A 14,936-nucleotide genomic window follows, 5' to 3' on the forward strand; every position below is an offset into this window, starting at 1 on the left:
GCTCCCCTGAGCAGCAGGTTCTAGGTATTGGCCTGTTTTACAACTGAGAGGACTGAGGCTTTCCAAAGTTCTCAGTGCCGTTTTCCCTCAGACATTCTGACCACTGGATACACATTTGCACAATGCTATCTTTTATTTTTAAGATGTGCGCATTTTCATATATTTTTGCTTATCTCGAATTATCTTGATCCTCAAAACTCCACTGTGAAACAGGAATTTCATCATCTATTCAAGCCAACTTTTTAATAATATGGCTAATTCCATTACTTTTCAATTTACTGTATCAGAACATCAGTCATTCAAAACAACCTTTATCTCATCTGCTCTGTGCAAGGGAAATGAAAGGCCATTATGCCAGGGCTGTTTCAAGGAATTCACATGTGTAACACACTTAGTGCCATGCCAGGCGCGTGGTGAACACTGAAGAAATATTAGCTGAGGTTGGTAATGATAAAATAATAACTCATCAGTGGCCCTTTACATGCATTATCTCATTTAATCTTTATAAGCATCCTGTGAGAAAGCTGCTGTGAAATGTGGCATAATACATTATGCTTACTTTCATAAGTAAGCAGGACTGTTTCAAATCCAATAAACGTTACTGAGTAACCACTCTGCAGATTATTAAATACTGTAGAGAATAAATAGGCTGGTGAGACATAGTCCTTACCTGTGCAGGAGACAAGTTCATAAATTACTGTCATGAAAGGTTAGTTTAACATAATGAGTTCAATATGAGACCTGCAAACAGAGCAGTGGAGGTACAAGCCATTGGGGCCCAGTCATGGTTGGTTAGATGGACCGAGATGAAATGGACCTGTCATCAGGCCAGAGAATAAGCAGTATGGTGGTCTGGGCTCAGAACAGTAAGAACAAAGTACAGCAGGGGAGAAGCACAGAATGTGGTTATAGGACAGCAGTCCGTCCCGCTGGGCAGGCAGGAGGGTGAGGCAGTAATAAAAATAGACTTTTTTTTTTCAATTGAGCAGTGACTAAGCCAGGAACTGTGTGAAGCAATTTACATGAATTATTTTAATTAATCCTTAGAATCCTTTGACGTAGATGTTATTATTGCTCTTGCTTTGCCGTCAAGAGCACGGAGGCACAAAAAGGCTGAAGGACCCCCAGAGCACAGTTATATCCAGGCATTCACACTCCAGAGCCCACATTCTCACCCAGGACACCGTCCCCTCTGCCCCTCCCCTTGAGGGGGAAAAGAAGCTGGAAAGTTGACTCCTGAGTTTTACCGCTGCAGGCTTCAGTGCCCAATATTAAGTATAACATGTTAAACCCAAATCAGCCTCGAATAGAGCCTAAAAATATTTAAAGTCCAATTGCCAGTTTGCAGTAGAGAAAATTGGAAGACCTGTTTTCATTAGGAAATGTCAAGTTTCATGTACCTAGTAGTGATTTCACCTAAATGAGTGTCTCTGCTGTTTTTCTAGATACTTAATTAAAAATATAAAGACATGAAAATACATATTGGGTTCTGTATTCTTTAATATGTTACCCTTGAAGTTATTGAGGTTAAAGGAGAAAAGTAGTCATAACTAATTAGGTCTGCAAGATATATCTCAAGAATAGATGTAAGGAAAGAAGCAGTGTTTATTTGGTAATGAATGGCACTGTTCCTTTGATTAAGGGCACAAATGAAATTCTCTGCTGAAGGAGTCTGTTCATTGCCCTGGTGCATTATTTTATTGAGGATAAGTGGATTTGATCAGCCACTTTCTTCTTTGATTCAGGCAGCTGGATTTAAAGAATGAACCCCAGGGAAGACATGTTTTCCAAAATCCATTTTGTGTGAATGAAGACTTGGCAGAACAATCACCATTCCTGAAATTTCAGTCTTCTTGTTGCTTATACTATCAGCTAACACATGTTTTAAAGTTCATCTGGCCACCAGACTGATTCCCTGTGTACATTATCAGCAAGAAATGCACACGACAGTCATCAGGTCAGGGAAAGAAGGCCGTGGCCTTGGTCACTTGGTCTTGTGTGTTCGCAGGTAATGATTTCACCGGCTCTCCGTGCCCTTTTGCCTGGGTGAGGCTGGGTGGAGTGCTGGCTGGAGTCCTTTCTGGTGATGAGATTTATGATGAGCATGACTGGCAGCAGTAGCGTTTGGGAGACATTTGGCTGCAGTAGGACTGCAGTTTGCATTGATGGAGCTCAGCATGGCTAAGACTTGCAGTGAGGATTGATTCTTTGGTTCATAAGCCAAAAAAAAAAAAAAAAAAAAAACAGAGGAACTGATTGCAGATATTTCAGTCTTCTTGACTTTAAATTGTGGATTGTGCTTTAAACTCAGCTTTAAAATAAAAAGTTTTCTTTTCCTGCAGGACTTAAGTAGCTAGTATCTTCAGACAGTTCAAAGTGTCTCCATTGAGGGATTCCGTTTGCACTCTGTTCCCACCCCTCACCTCTCTCCTCCCCTGTAGTTATCACTTTTATTAGTTTCTTGTGTGTTCCTATGTTTCTTGCGTAGGTAGTCTTATTTCCCTTTTTCTTATACAAAAAATAGCATGCTGTAGACACTTGCTTTTTCACTTAGTAATATATTTTGGAGATCTTTCTGTGCTGGTGCACAGAAAGCTTTCCTACTGCATTTACGGCTGCGTAATATATTTTTAACACCTTTATTGTGGTATAATTCCTGTACAGTAAACACATATTTCAGATGTGCATTTTGATGAATTTTGATAGATGTGTACACCTATGAAACCACTGCCATAATCAAGACAGCTAACATTTCCACCACTCCCCAAGAGGTACAAATTTCGAATTCCCAGTTTATCCCTTCCCACTTGATTTAACCCCTGGTAACCGTAAGTTTGTTCTCTATGTCTGTGAGTCTGTTTCTGTTTTGTAAATAAGTTCATTTGTGTCCTTTTTTCTAGATTCCACATATAAGTGATGTCATGTGGCATTTTTCTTTCTTTTTCTGGCTTCCTACACTTAAAACTGTTCTGTAGTTTATTTCATCAGTTTCTCTATTAACAGGCATTCGGGTTGATTCTAGTCTTTTCCTATTGCAAACAGTGCTTCAACGAAAAGCCTTCCTGGGTAACTGAAATTCATCTTAATGTCAAATCAACACAACTACACTTAACATTAATTTAATACTTAATATGAAGCTTTCTATTTTTGTGAGAACTCTTGTATAGCATATTATTGATAAGATATTGTTTATTTCCTTTACATTATGCCAAAGATAAAAAGAGACTAGAATATGTCTGTGCATGTGTATATAAACAATTTTGACAGCATCTCTATCAGGTTGTTTTTTTTTTTTATCATCATTTTCCTACCCAGTATCCGTATGTCATTTTTTAAAGCAATTTGATTGTTTTTAGTAATTTCTAATGAGGATAAATTTTCTAACTAGCATTTTTCTAACTAACACTGAGTTTTTCCACTCTCTTTGTCATTCTTTTGGGAGGACAGTCTAGCAAAAAATCTTTAGGAAGTAGTTCAGAGAATTGTCATGTTTATGAAGAACAAGCCAAAGTAAATGCCATCAGTGTGAATCATGAGGATGTGAAAAAAGGACCAAGGTCTTCGGGTCCAGTAATGGTAGAGTGATTTGCCTCAGATCAGCCCACCCACTGAGAACAACCAGAAACACTGGATGAAAGGTTTTTTTTGTTTTTTTTTTTAATACATTTAGACTTTTGCTTCTGGAGATACAGAGTAAATGTATTTTTTCCCTATTCTTTTTTTGGCGGGGGAGGGGGAGGCATTAGGTTCCTTCTTCTTATTCACTGCAACTAAGAACCTTGTGCATTGCATAGAAAGCAAATGTGAATCTGAAATGTGGAAAGAACAAAGACGTTTCTAGAATGCTGAAAGAGAAGAACTCTCACTATGGATTTTACCCAGCAAAAATGTTCTTTAAAAATGTAGGCAAAACCAATTTCCAGTGGCGGGGGAAACAGTACAGGGATTGAGGCTGTGAGTTGATGCAGGGGTGGATGGCAAATGGGAAACCAGGAAACTTGGGGTGATGGAATTGTTCTGTATTTTGATTGTGGTGGAGGTGCATTAGAATTCATTGAATTGTATGCCTTCACGACTTGCAGGTTACTACTCAGAAATAGTAATATATACCAGTGGTATAGTAATATACTACTCTATAGTAATGCCAAATAGTAAATGTATACCGAGAAAGTGAATTTTTACATGAAGACAGATTTCTGCTACCTGCCAAAGTTAAGAAAGAGGGGCTAGATTTACCTTCCCACCTGAAACAACTTTTCAAAACTAGACCCAGCCATGAAGCAGTGGTACTTATCATGTTGGACAGCAGGCAGAGAAGGACAATGATCACTGGGGGGTGGGAAACAGACAAACAGTAAGATGGCACCAGCTTTCTGCCTGAATTGTTTCCAGGCTGCGGCGCAGGGAGGGGTGCCCAGGTGAAGCCCAAGGAGACTGAGATGTGAGTCCAGGGAGGTAAAGGAGACCAGAGTTTGCAGGGCTGAGCACTGATAAATCCATGTATTTGAGGAGACTCTTTGAGGCCAGAGTAAGAACCACTCTCAGATTGAGGGGTGCAAATCCTCAGACCTCTGCCTGGCTGAGAACAGTTTCTGCTCATTGTTCACATGGCATTGGGTGAAGTCGCAGAATGATTTTGCCTCAGTCGCGGGGCAAAATTGTCCTCAAATTAAACACTGCACTGAGAAGACCCATCATAGCTTAAAAGCAAGAACTGGAAAGATGGAACTATGGCCAAATAACTGTGTCCCAGAACAAAGCTCAGGCACTCATCAGGGATTCACGGCCCACACGTTGAGAATTGCTGTACGGTAAAATACCTCGCAGTGATTATTTTAAACCTCTGGATTAAATCAGACGAATTCAAAAGGTTTTGTAAGAAACGAAGAACTGGGTTGTTCTCATGGTCTGTGCCACCCTCAGTGGCCTTCCTCTGGTTGTGGTATCGCGGGAGAAGAGGTGACAATGTGGAACTTGTCAAGAGGTCTCTGAGAACTTGATTATTGAAATCTTTTCTACTCTGACTTTGTCATCCGTCTTCCCAGGACCTCAGGGCTGTGTCAGTCATTTTTCAGTACCTGTCCCTTTGATTCTGTGTCAAAGCGCCTGTTCTAGAAAGAGCAATTTTATGTACTGTTGGTTCCCAGCTGTGGGAACCCGCGTCACTTTTGGTGGATGCTGAAAGACACTCTTTATTGAGGTTCAAGAATTTTATCTCAGATATAACCTCTGTCCTGTAGGATTGACCCTCATCACTTTTTACAGTACAAAATCTGGTGAGTGTCCAGACACCTCCATCAGTGCTCCGGAGGAACAGCTGATATGCAAGTATGAAGTTGTGTAGCGTGACTCCACGATTATCCAAAAGCAAATCCCTCAACTGTGGATAAACTACAGCCTCCAAGCCTGGCATAATTGTAACTCTATTTTGAACACTATGTAAAAGTATTATATATTCATATACATGAACCCATACAGATGTGTTTGCGTGTCTGAAAAAATGCTGTTTTATATAACTTCGTAACAATTCAAAACCCCCAAACCATAGCCCTAACTCCCTTTACATACGCTCTTTCTCTTGAAATGTTCCTTATTACATTTACATAAATCCTCCTTAACAACGTCTCATCTTCTGGCAGGGAATATGGTTGCTAACTAAGGTTTCTTGGAGCCTGAGTTCAGAGAATGCTACCTACCTTGATTTAATTGCAATGGAAACCAAGGATGCAGGCGTAGTGACACCTCCGAGGACAGAGCCCTGACCTTTGGTATAGTTTCAAACCAGAGGAAACTGGGCATTCTAACAAATGTCCTAATCCCCTTAACGGAGCCTTCCTTTCACAACAAGCCAAAGCCAGTCTGTGCTCCTGTCTGTAGGTGGAGTCCACTGGAATATGAGAAATCCATTGTTTCATTGTCCTTGCATCGTCCTCTGCTTCTCTAGGGCTTGGGGGGAAGTTCCCTTATCTTCTCTCCGCAGTGAACTCTATATACGTATAAGTGAATCCTTTTGAACGTTGCCCAGTGAAATCTCAGGCCTTTATCTAAGAAGTTTAGAAAGGCGTCCACAAATCCACTGTCACTGTGATACTTTCTGCTGAACAGGATGGCCTTTGTTTTACTTTGTCGCATCAGAAGGCTGGTCTGGGAGGCACAGAGGCAAACAGCAAATGACTCCAAGGCCCTTCCTTTCCCCAGATGCTTCCCTTCTCGGATAGCTCTCCCTGCAGGGAGAGAGTACGGATCTGGCTATATTAAGGACCTCTTTTGTAATAGACATAAAGCCCACCCCTCCTGTTTTCGTTTGTTGAGACCTGATAGGGTACACAGCTCAATTCTAAAGGCAAGATGGAATCTCTAGTTGTGGGAGTTCCCCTCTAAGCCTTAGTCACATCCAGACCTTTGAAGCAGGCCAGCTGCCAGTGGTGTTGCGGTAGGTTTTATTCCTTTTCTTTTCCTTTTTAACTGCATGTGGTACACAAAAAAATGAACTAAATCCTAAATGTGTTCGTGAAGAATTAAAATGAAGTAGCAATAATGCAAGGTTGTACACTGTTGTAGAAAGATTCCAGTATCAGTAGATACAGTTACTTGCAAGTTTCAGACTTGGAATTTTGCCTCCACTCACTGGAGTTGGCAGAGTAAGGCAGAGTCAGTTCTGTGCAATTCTAGAACTCCTAGGGAGGTCTCACATCTATGGGTCGTGTAAAAACTGTTGCATCTTCCTTGTTGGTTAGTTAGCATGTGGGGTGGGGGCAGCGGGCAGTGAGAAATGTCCAGGTTTAGGAGGGTAATAAAACAAATGCAGGCACCATATAGTAATATTCCCAGTGGGATCTGGGGCAGCACCCCCCAATCAAACACATTACTCTTTCCACAGGGGAAAAAAAATGAATATTCACAGAAAGAGGAATAAATTAAAAGCATTAATGTCAGCTCATCTCCAGTTTTGCTGCCAAATGTGTTTGCTTAAATTTGGTTTTTACCTTTCAACTTGAGAATTGCAAGTAAGGGGCTGTGGACATATGTCACAGTGACAGAAATAGAGCAAGATGAGCGTGCTTGAATCCTGGTAATCTTTAATAGAGCCGAATCGCAGGGCTGAGTTTGTGATCTTGTGTCTCTCCCTCCTGGTCCAGTTACTTTCTCTTCCATTTTCTGACCTTTTCTTTGCTTATCTGTCAAACAGGGCATACTGTTTGCTTTGTAGGCTTTTGTGAGGATAAGCTAATGTTAAGTTAAACACTAAATCAGTGACTGGCAGAGAGTGGGTAGTCAATAAATGTTGGCGATTAAAATTTTGCCTCTTCCTCCTTTCCTTTTGTGAGATAAAGATTTCCTGACGCAGGGGTTGCAATGCCGCCCTGGAAACAGGCCTAAGTAATATGGATTGCCCTGATGTCACTGGTGGATTCTGAGTCTAAATTTTAAAGCTGAAAACTCATTTCCTATTAAAGGACTACACCCCCTTAAAATTTATTTGCAGACTGACTAGAGTTTTCAATGATGAATAAATGTTTTGATGAGTGTCATATTTAAATCTCTTGACTGCTTTGGTTTAACTGGATCTGAGGGAGGAATATTGGCCACTAGCTTATTTGCCATTGAGAGGCCCCCTTTAAACTTTCTTTCCAGGTACTCCTCTTTTAAAGAAATATTTGAAAAGTACAGTGTCGATAATGCTAGTGCTCTTAGCAAAGTAGTAACTGAGGTTTATGATTTAATATATTGGAAAAATGGCATTGGGAGATGTGTTTTCCAGTTTTACACCCCCCCCCTAAATTTTTTATAAGAACTTTCATGGACTTATTAGTGCAAAACAATTCATTTTAAATTGTCTTTTTCAAAGTAGTCCTTTATTTTTATTTATTTTTTTATTTTTTTAGAGGAGGCGCTGGGGATTGAACGCAGGGCCTTGTGCGTGCTAAGCATGTGCTCTACCACTTGAGCTATACCCTCCCCCTCAAGAGGACCTTTACTTTTAAATTCGTAAGGCCTCCCTTTTTAAAGGGGGAAGAAGGAAAGCAGGAGGATTTCAAGAGAAGAGAGGTGTTAGCTACTTGAGGGCATGTGCCCCTCAGGACTTACTAGCATTTAAGCGGGCAGAGTGGATCTGCCTGTATTTACGTGCACTGTATTGCCTGCCTTCACAGCTGAACTACCAGCAGAAAGTAGGCATCATGTACTGCAAAGCTGGACAGAGCACGGAAGAAGAGATGTACAACAATGAATCAGCCGGCCCAGCCTTTGAGGAGTTCCTTCAGCTGCTGGGGGAACGCGTTCGGCTCAAAGGATTTGAGAAGTATCGTGCGCAGCTTGACACCAAAAGTAAGAAATACTGAAGCCCTCCTACTAGGCTCATCTTCCTCCTGTTGTGTTGATATTCGCCTGCTCAGTTGCCTGTAAAGCAGCATTGCCACTTACTGCAGAAAACGGCTGGTGATGGGGGAGAGGAAGCCAGAAAAGGGAGGGTGTGGCTCTACAACAATTGCAGAGCATAATGAAAGTCTCTGGGATCGAAGTGTAAAAAGAGAGAGTTATCAGAGATGTGGATGGTGGAAAGCAGTGGGTGCAGGTCGTGCAGAATTGCTCCTGAATAGTGTCGCATGAATGTCACTATATTTAGCTGAATGTTAGAGTGATTAAAAACTGCAGCCGCTTATAACCATCTGGTCTTAAGCCCTAGAATTTTGGACTTTTTGTGAATTCATTTCATAATCCTCGGGCTTATCTGTGTAGTCAGCCGTTGTGTGGTTTGCTTGATTGTTCTTGTATTTTCGTATCTACAGGTCTTTTGTTTATTTCCTGTTATTGTTGCCCATAGTCTAATTTAATCTCCAAGCGAATAGGCTTCTTCGCTTTGGTTCAGGTTTGCTCATAAAATGTGCTGATTGAAAGCACAATCAGTTTAGCTACAGCTCATGCATACACGGGGTTGTCCATTTCTGTCCCCGGGTCGTTAATAAAATAGGTTCTAAAGTATCTGAAGTATGCTGACTTCTACGGTGTGTCTGTGTGGAGGCAGTTTTAAATTTTATCCCAGAATCGATCCGTAGACACCTGTGACCTGTTTTTCTCTGAGAGGGTCTTTGGTTTAGCACATCTGTATTGCAGTCTCTAGTCATCGCTCTGATATTCTGTACAGGAAATTAAATAAAGAGTTGAGTCATGAAAACAGAAAAGCATTCATAAACTCCACTGCATGGAAGAATTTCCTGTTGCCATGGTTTTACTGTTGCCAACTTGGAAACGACATGCAAGAGAGCCTATTAAAACCATAAATAGTCTAGACTCTTAAATATTATTTTAAGGTTCCATACTCTGCTTGCGACTGCATAAAATGTTAAATGTCAATATGCCCGTAAACTCCTTTTATCCAGATATTCTGACATTTATCCTGGATAATCTGTTCACGTTGTCTTGATTTGTTGTATCATGTAAATTAGAACCAAGTCAAAGAGCCATTAAAAAGGTCTGGGAAGAAAATGTAATAAGCACCCTCATTCTGTCAATGAATGGCCAGATTGGGAGTTGGTAAGATGACTAATTATTTGTGTATTTCCATGTTCCCCGCCACCTCTTGATGATGAAGGGCAGCATGAGAAATGTATAGGAAGGCTGTACCTAAGCAGTGTGGCACTGAGTGAGACAGTAGGATAAGCAAAAGAAGCACTTTGCACATTTTGCCCCAATATCCAAATGCCTGCAAAGGCTAAAGAGAGATGAGCCTGGATCAGCAAGCCGCCTCTAATGGCACATGTTACAGTTATGTCATAAATTTAGCAGGGAAGGGCTCCTTTTCACTGAACTTCTCTTCTTTAAGGCTCCTTGTAACCTTTTGAGGCATAGCTCCCGAGAAGTGTTCACAGTTTCCTTCTCTCCTTTCAGAGGGTCAGGTTTCCTGAAGTGAATGGGAAGTGTTTCCATCCTAAAGCCTGAACGAGACGGGGTGCATATTTGTCTCTCTTACTCCAAGCTAGAAGGGGGACCGTTAGCCTCATTCACTTAAAAGCATGTGAAACAGGAAGAGACCACAGCAATAGGAAACGACTAGCCTCTGCAGACCCCAGCAGCCGCCTGCTGGCCGTGGCATACCCGGAGGGACTCAGCTCTTGTCTGCCGTGAGACGCTCTACCACATCTTTCCTGACTTTATGTTGTGTTAAGAAAACTCTTTCAATATAATCCTTAAAAAGAGAGAAGACTTTCCAGAACATGTGTTCTTAAAGGATCACTCCCTCTACACTTGACAATGTAGTTGTCACTTGGATCTGTGTCTCTGTAGTCTTCATCAAATTATAATACTATTTGCCAAACTTCATTTCTTTATTTTTCTGCACCCCTTCCCCTCGACTTTTGAATCTTCAATTACACATCTATTAGATCATTGACTAGTTGTGATTTAATATTTTAAGCTTTTTTTCACCCCTCTGTGCTTCTGGCTAGATAATTCCTATTAATATGTCTTGATGTTCACTTTGTTTTTCTTTTCTTCCATAGTGTCTTAATCTGCTCTTAATCCAATCTGGTGAAATTTTCATTTCAGATATTGTAGTTTTCCAGGCCAGGAGTTACATTTGGGTTCTCTTTTCTTATATTTTCCATATTCTTCTCATTAGGTTCATGTCATCCTTTAAAGCCTGGAGCATATTTATAGTAGCTGTTTTAAAGTCTGTGTGCTAATTCCATCATCCCTGTCATCTGGGGTCTCCTTTTAACAGATTTTCTCCTGCTTTTGAGTTACATTGTACTGCTTCAGGTGTCTGGTTGTTTTTGATTGGCTAGTGGACATTGTCAATGTTTCATGCTTGAGTATCAGGATTTTGTTGTCTTCTTTAAAGTGTATATTGTTTTGGTAGGCAATTTATAAGTTAGTTACAGAACAGCTTGGTCTTTATGAATCCTGTTCCTAACCTTTATTAAAGCATGCATGGAGTAGCCTTTACTCTCTGGCCGATTTAGCCCTCCTACTGAAGCATCACTTTTCTTGCATCTGAACACCTGCACATTCAGTGAGGTATCTCTGCTGTGGCCGGTCAGAACTTGAATGTCTTCCAGCCCTGTGTGAACTGTGAGAATTGTTTGGCTGGTATTTCTCTGGTAGTTTGTTATTTCCCCAGTAGTTTTTCTTTTCTTTCTTTCTTTCTTTCTTTTTTTTTTTTTTTTTTGCAATATAGTTGACATATAACATTATATTAGTTTCAGGGTACAACATAATGATTCAATATTTGTGTATATTCCCAGATGAAAACCACAGTAAGTCTAGTAACGTCTGGCACCATACATAATTATGCAGTCTTTTTCTTGTGTTGAGAACTTTTAAGATCTAGTCTCTTAGCAACTTTCAAATATGCAATAGGGTATTGTTGACTGTAGTCACTAGGCTGCACATTACCCTAATGGTTTTTCTTTCCTTGGCTTTTGGAATCTCACTCTATGCTTGTTCAGCTTAATATTCAGCCCAAGACTCCAGGGGACCCCTGTGTAGATTTCTGAGCCTCTCTCGCCATGTAATTCCCTCCTCTTTGGTATTCTGCCCAGCAAGTATCAGCCACATCTGCCTTCCAGACCTCCAGTGTGTTTTGGCTCCCCTCTTCAAATCCCTGCTCTCTGCCGTTGTTTTGAAAGTACCTCCAGGTAGAAAGTGGGGTGGGATCACATGGCTCATCTTTGATTTTTTTTTTTTCCTCTGGTATCACTATCCAGTGCTGCCTATTGTAAAAAGGTCTGGAAAAAGGTATTTTGTCAATGTTTCTATTTGTTTACAGTAGGAGAGCAAATCTTGTACCAAGTATTGTTACGGCCAGAAATGGAAGTCCCAGATATTTTTATATGTCATCTCATTTCATCCCACAAACTCTGCTGGGCACCAGTTTATCCCCATTTTACAGAATTGGCTTCTTTTGATTAACTGCTGTGCCCAAGGTTAGGCAGCTAGTAATCATTAAGGAGGTAGAATAGATCCCACTGGTGTGGTTAATGAAGTATTCAGAGAAAGCGTGAATGCAGAATTAACTACAGTGAAGCCCGGAGCTCTGCCTTGTGGCTGTGTCTTCTCCTCTCTCAAGCCCTTGGACAAAAACACCCAAGCCACCTCCTGAGACAGCTCCACTCATTACAGATTATAATTATATTCAGATTTTAGTACTTTGGGTAAAGGGTGGAGAGGCTCAGGGAAGAAAGGATTGGTGGAACTGTTGAACCATTTCTTCTTTTCCCCAGTTTTCCCTACAAAGTCCAGTTTCCCATCTCAGAAATAAGGGCTTCTGGCAAACAAGCTGCAGATGTGTCTTGGGTTGGAACCCTTCTGCAGTGAAGAAATTTTCAATACTGAATTTTTTTCTCCTCTTTTTGTTTCCTTATTTGGATGACATAACCTCTAGGGTGATTACCATCCCCTCACACTACAGTAAATACGAAAAGAAACTTCCCACCAAGCAGTTTGTTACCTGAAAGTTGGAGACCACACTCATTTTAAACTGTGGGTGTGGATTATTATTTGGGAAATTATTTCCTGAATAAGGCTTGTTTGTGAAGTCAGCATGTACGAGACTTAGAAACCTTTTGAAAAGCATTCCTTCAAAGCTCTGCCTTCCTTGATTGGCTACAGTATTAGTGAGTGCTCGCTGCTTCTCCCATACTTCAGCAGGGTTGTAAAGGCCACTGAGATTCAGGGTATTGGAGAGATGTAAGACTTTTCATAAAGAAAATAAATGCTTCCTTATTTGGAATATTTAACCTTTGATAAAGAAAGGGATGGAACTAGCATTACTGAAAGGCTTTGTGCACGCACAGGGCTGTTTGGAGTTCTGTTTGGAGACCGATGAATGAAGAAAAGGTTTCTTTTTTCACCTCCTTCACTTTGAACTGTGTTGTAGAGTAAGGTTTTTCCTTGGAGTGTTCCTGAGATGCAATTGGCAAAGAAATTAAAATGTGTCAAAGGCCCTACTTAACTGAGCTTTCTACACTTTCTACCGCAACTGCACAAAATTCTAAGTTCTGATCAACACACTTCTTGAGCATCATTTATGGGCTGGTACTTTCATATACTTTCTTTCACTCAATCCTCACAACAGTGAGAACATGGAGGGGCAGAGAAGTGAGGTGACTTGTTTGTGGTCGTTTAGCAAATGATGCTACCTGCAGTCAAATTCTGATCTTACTTCCAAGTGGGACTCTGGTCATTGCAGGTGTCTTGCAAAGTGAGCAGTAGGTATAAAATAGTAGCGACTGATTCCTAAGTACCCACCCACCCTGCACCATCACTTGTCCTTTTCTTGCAATACATTAGTGATTTTAAGAAGCCTAAGTCCCAGGTCCGTACACATGTACATTTGCACGTTCCTTGAACTGACATAGTATGAGTTCACCTGTCATAGCAAGGTTGGTACTACATACTCTCCTTGATCCCATCCTCAGTGAAGTAAAGTCATCTACCTCCTGACCGTGTTTAAAGGTACTTTGAAAAAATGTTAGTGAAGATGGTAGATGTCAGAGCAGGTGGAATTCTTGATTTCCCCAAATATTTCATTAGTGAGTGGGTGAAATAATGCTGCCAGGGCAGAGGTGTGCCTCGTCCAGAATACGTGTTCCACATGTCAGTTCTTGTCCCTGGCTGTGCTTATGAGCTTTGCGCTCTGCATCCCCAGACCCTGAGGCAAGCTTGCCTTCGTAGGTGTGAGATTGGGGCTCTTAAATGTGTGCTCAAGTTTCAGCCTTCCTTAAAGCAAAAGAGTTGAGCCAAGGGAAGTCAAAGATGAATATGACATTGACCGGAGTATCTGCAACTGCTTCTACAAACTTACTAACCTATTCAGACCGTCTTCAAATAGAAATGCCTAATGTAGAATTTTATCGCTTATCTATACCTTTTCAAAGCAGCTGAGAAGAATGTTCTTACCATTCCTCAATTATTCACTGTCTTATCTAGTTTGAATATTAGGAATTTCACTCTCTATGACTTAGTGCAGAGGGCTGACCTTACAAGTGGATACATTCACTTGCTGGTAGTATAGTTCGGAGGCAAATCACGTGATTATCAAGATGACCTATAAGATGCCTGAGTTTATTTTTTAACTTTTTTTTTTATTTTTTAACTATTTTTAACATACATGAAGGAGCATTATCTTCTTTACATTACTCTTCTATATGCATATTTTCCCTTTAGAAATTACTCAATATATATTCTCGTCAACCAGAGAAAAAAGAATTTTTGTCGTTTTTTTCCCAATGGTCATCTTCCTGATTTTTATTCTGTTAAATCTTTCATGGTTTCAGGGTTTCAAGGTCACTAAACATACAATAATAACATTAGCGGCTTTATTCCTTAGAGAATATAACAGGCATTCATTTTCCATTCTTTCTGGTAACGTTTAGCAATTCTGTTATGTACACAGTGATTTCAGAATTTGGAAATTCCTTTCTTCTCAGGGGAAAAAAAAAAAAGGATTGTTTTGGCCCTAGTTTCATCTCTAAAACTTTTGAAACCGTTTCCAAACTGTTAAAAAGTATTGGCAAAGCTGGGGTTTCTAAAGGCCCCCAGAAGAAGACTGGTCACGCAGCATTGTATAAAGTGAGGCTTGTGGAGGAGAGAAAGGACGAGAAGTAGAAAACAAGTTCTCTTCAGCGTTGGCTTACTTCACTTTTCCTTCCTGACAGTAATGCTTTTAGAATTAGACACATAAAGCAAAATGCAGTAAATGAACACTGGATGATCATCTTTTTTTCTAGTTCATTGATTTTGCTTAAAGTTGACTTGAAACACATGTAAGTCCGCCTCAAAGCTGACACATTGACTTTAAAGTGATAAAATGTACGAATCAGGTCTCGACATATTTATAGCACGGGTCCTTAACCACAGATACCTCCTTCATACTCACGACCTGTCTTACGTAGGTCACTTACTGTAGTAATTTTAATTTGTAGTCTTTTTGTGGT

General features: G+C 40.5%; 1 protein-coding gene across 8 annotated transcripts in view; it reads left to right on the forward strand.

Annotated features, from left to right (window-relative positions):
- SIPA1L1 (signal induced proliferation associated 1 like 1) overlaps nt 1-14,936 on the forward strand; it is a 338,644-nt gene that overhangs the window by 235,123 nt on the left and 88,585 nt on the right. For all 8 annotated transcript variants that reach the window (XM_064486079.1, XM_064486081.1, XM_064486087.1 and 5 more), the window contains one exon: nt 8,154-8,328. In XM_064486079.1, the coding sequence (XP_064342149.1) occupies nt 8,154-8,328 (175 nt within the window). The remainder of the gene's footprint in view (nt 1-8,153; nt 8,329-14,936) is intronic.

The sequence above is a fragment of the Camelus dromedarius genome, chromosome 5 (assembly GCF_036321535.1).
Source record: "Camelus dromedarius isolate mCamDro1 chromosome 5, mCamDro1.pat, whole genome shotgun sequence".
Taxonomy (NCBI): Eukaryota; Metazoa; Chordata; class Mammalia; order Artiodactyla; family Camelidae; genus Camelus; species Camelus dromedarius.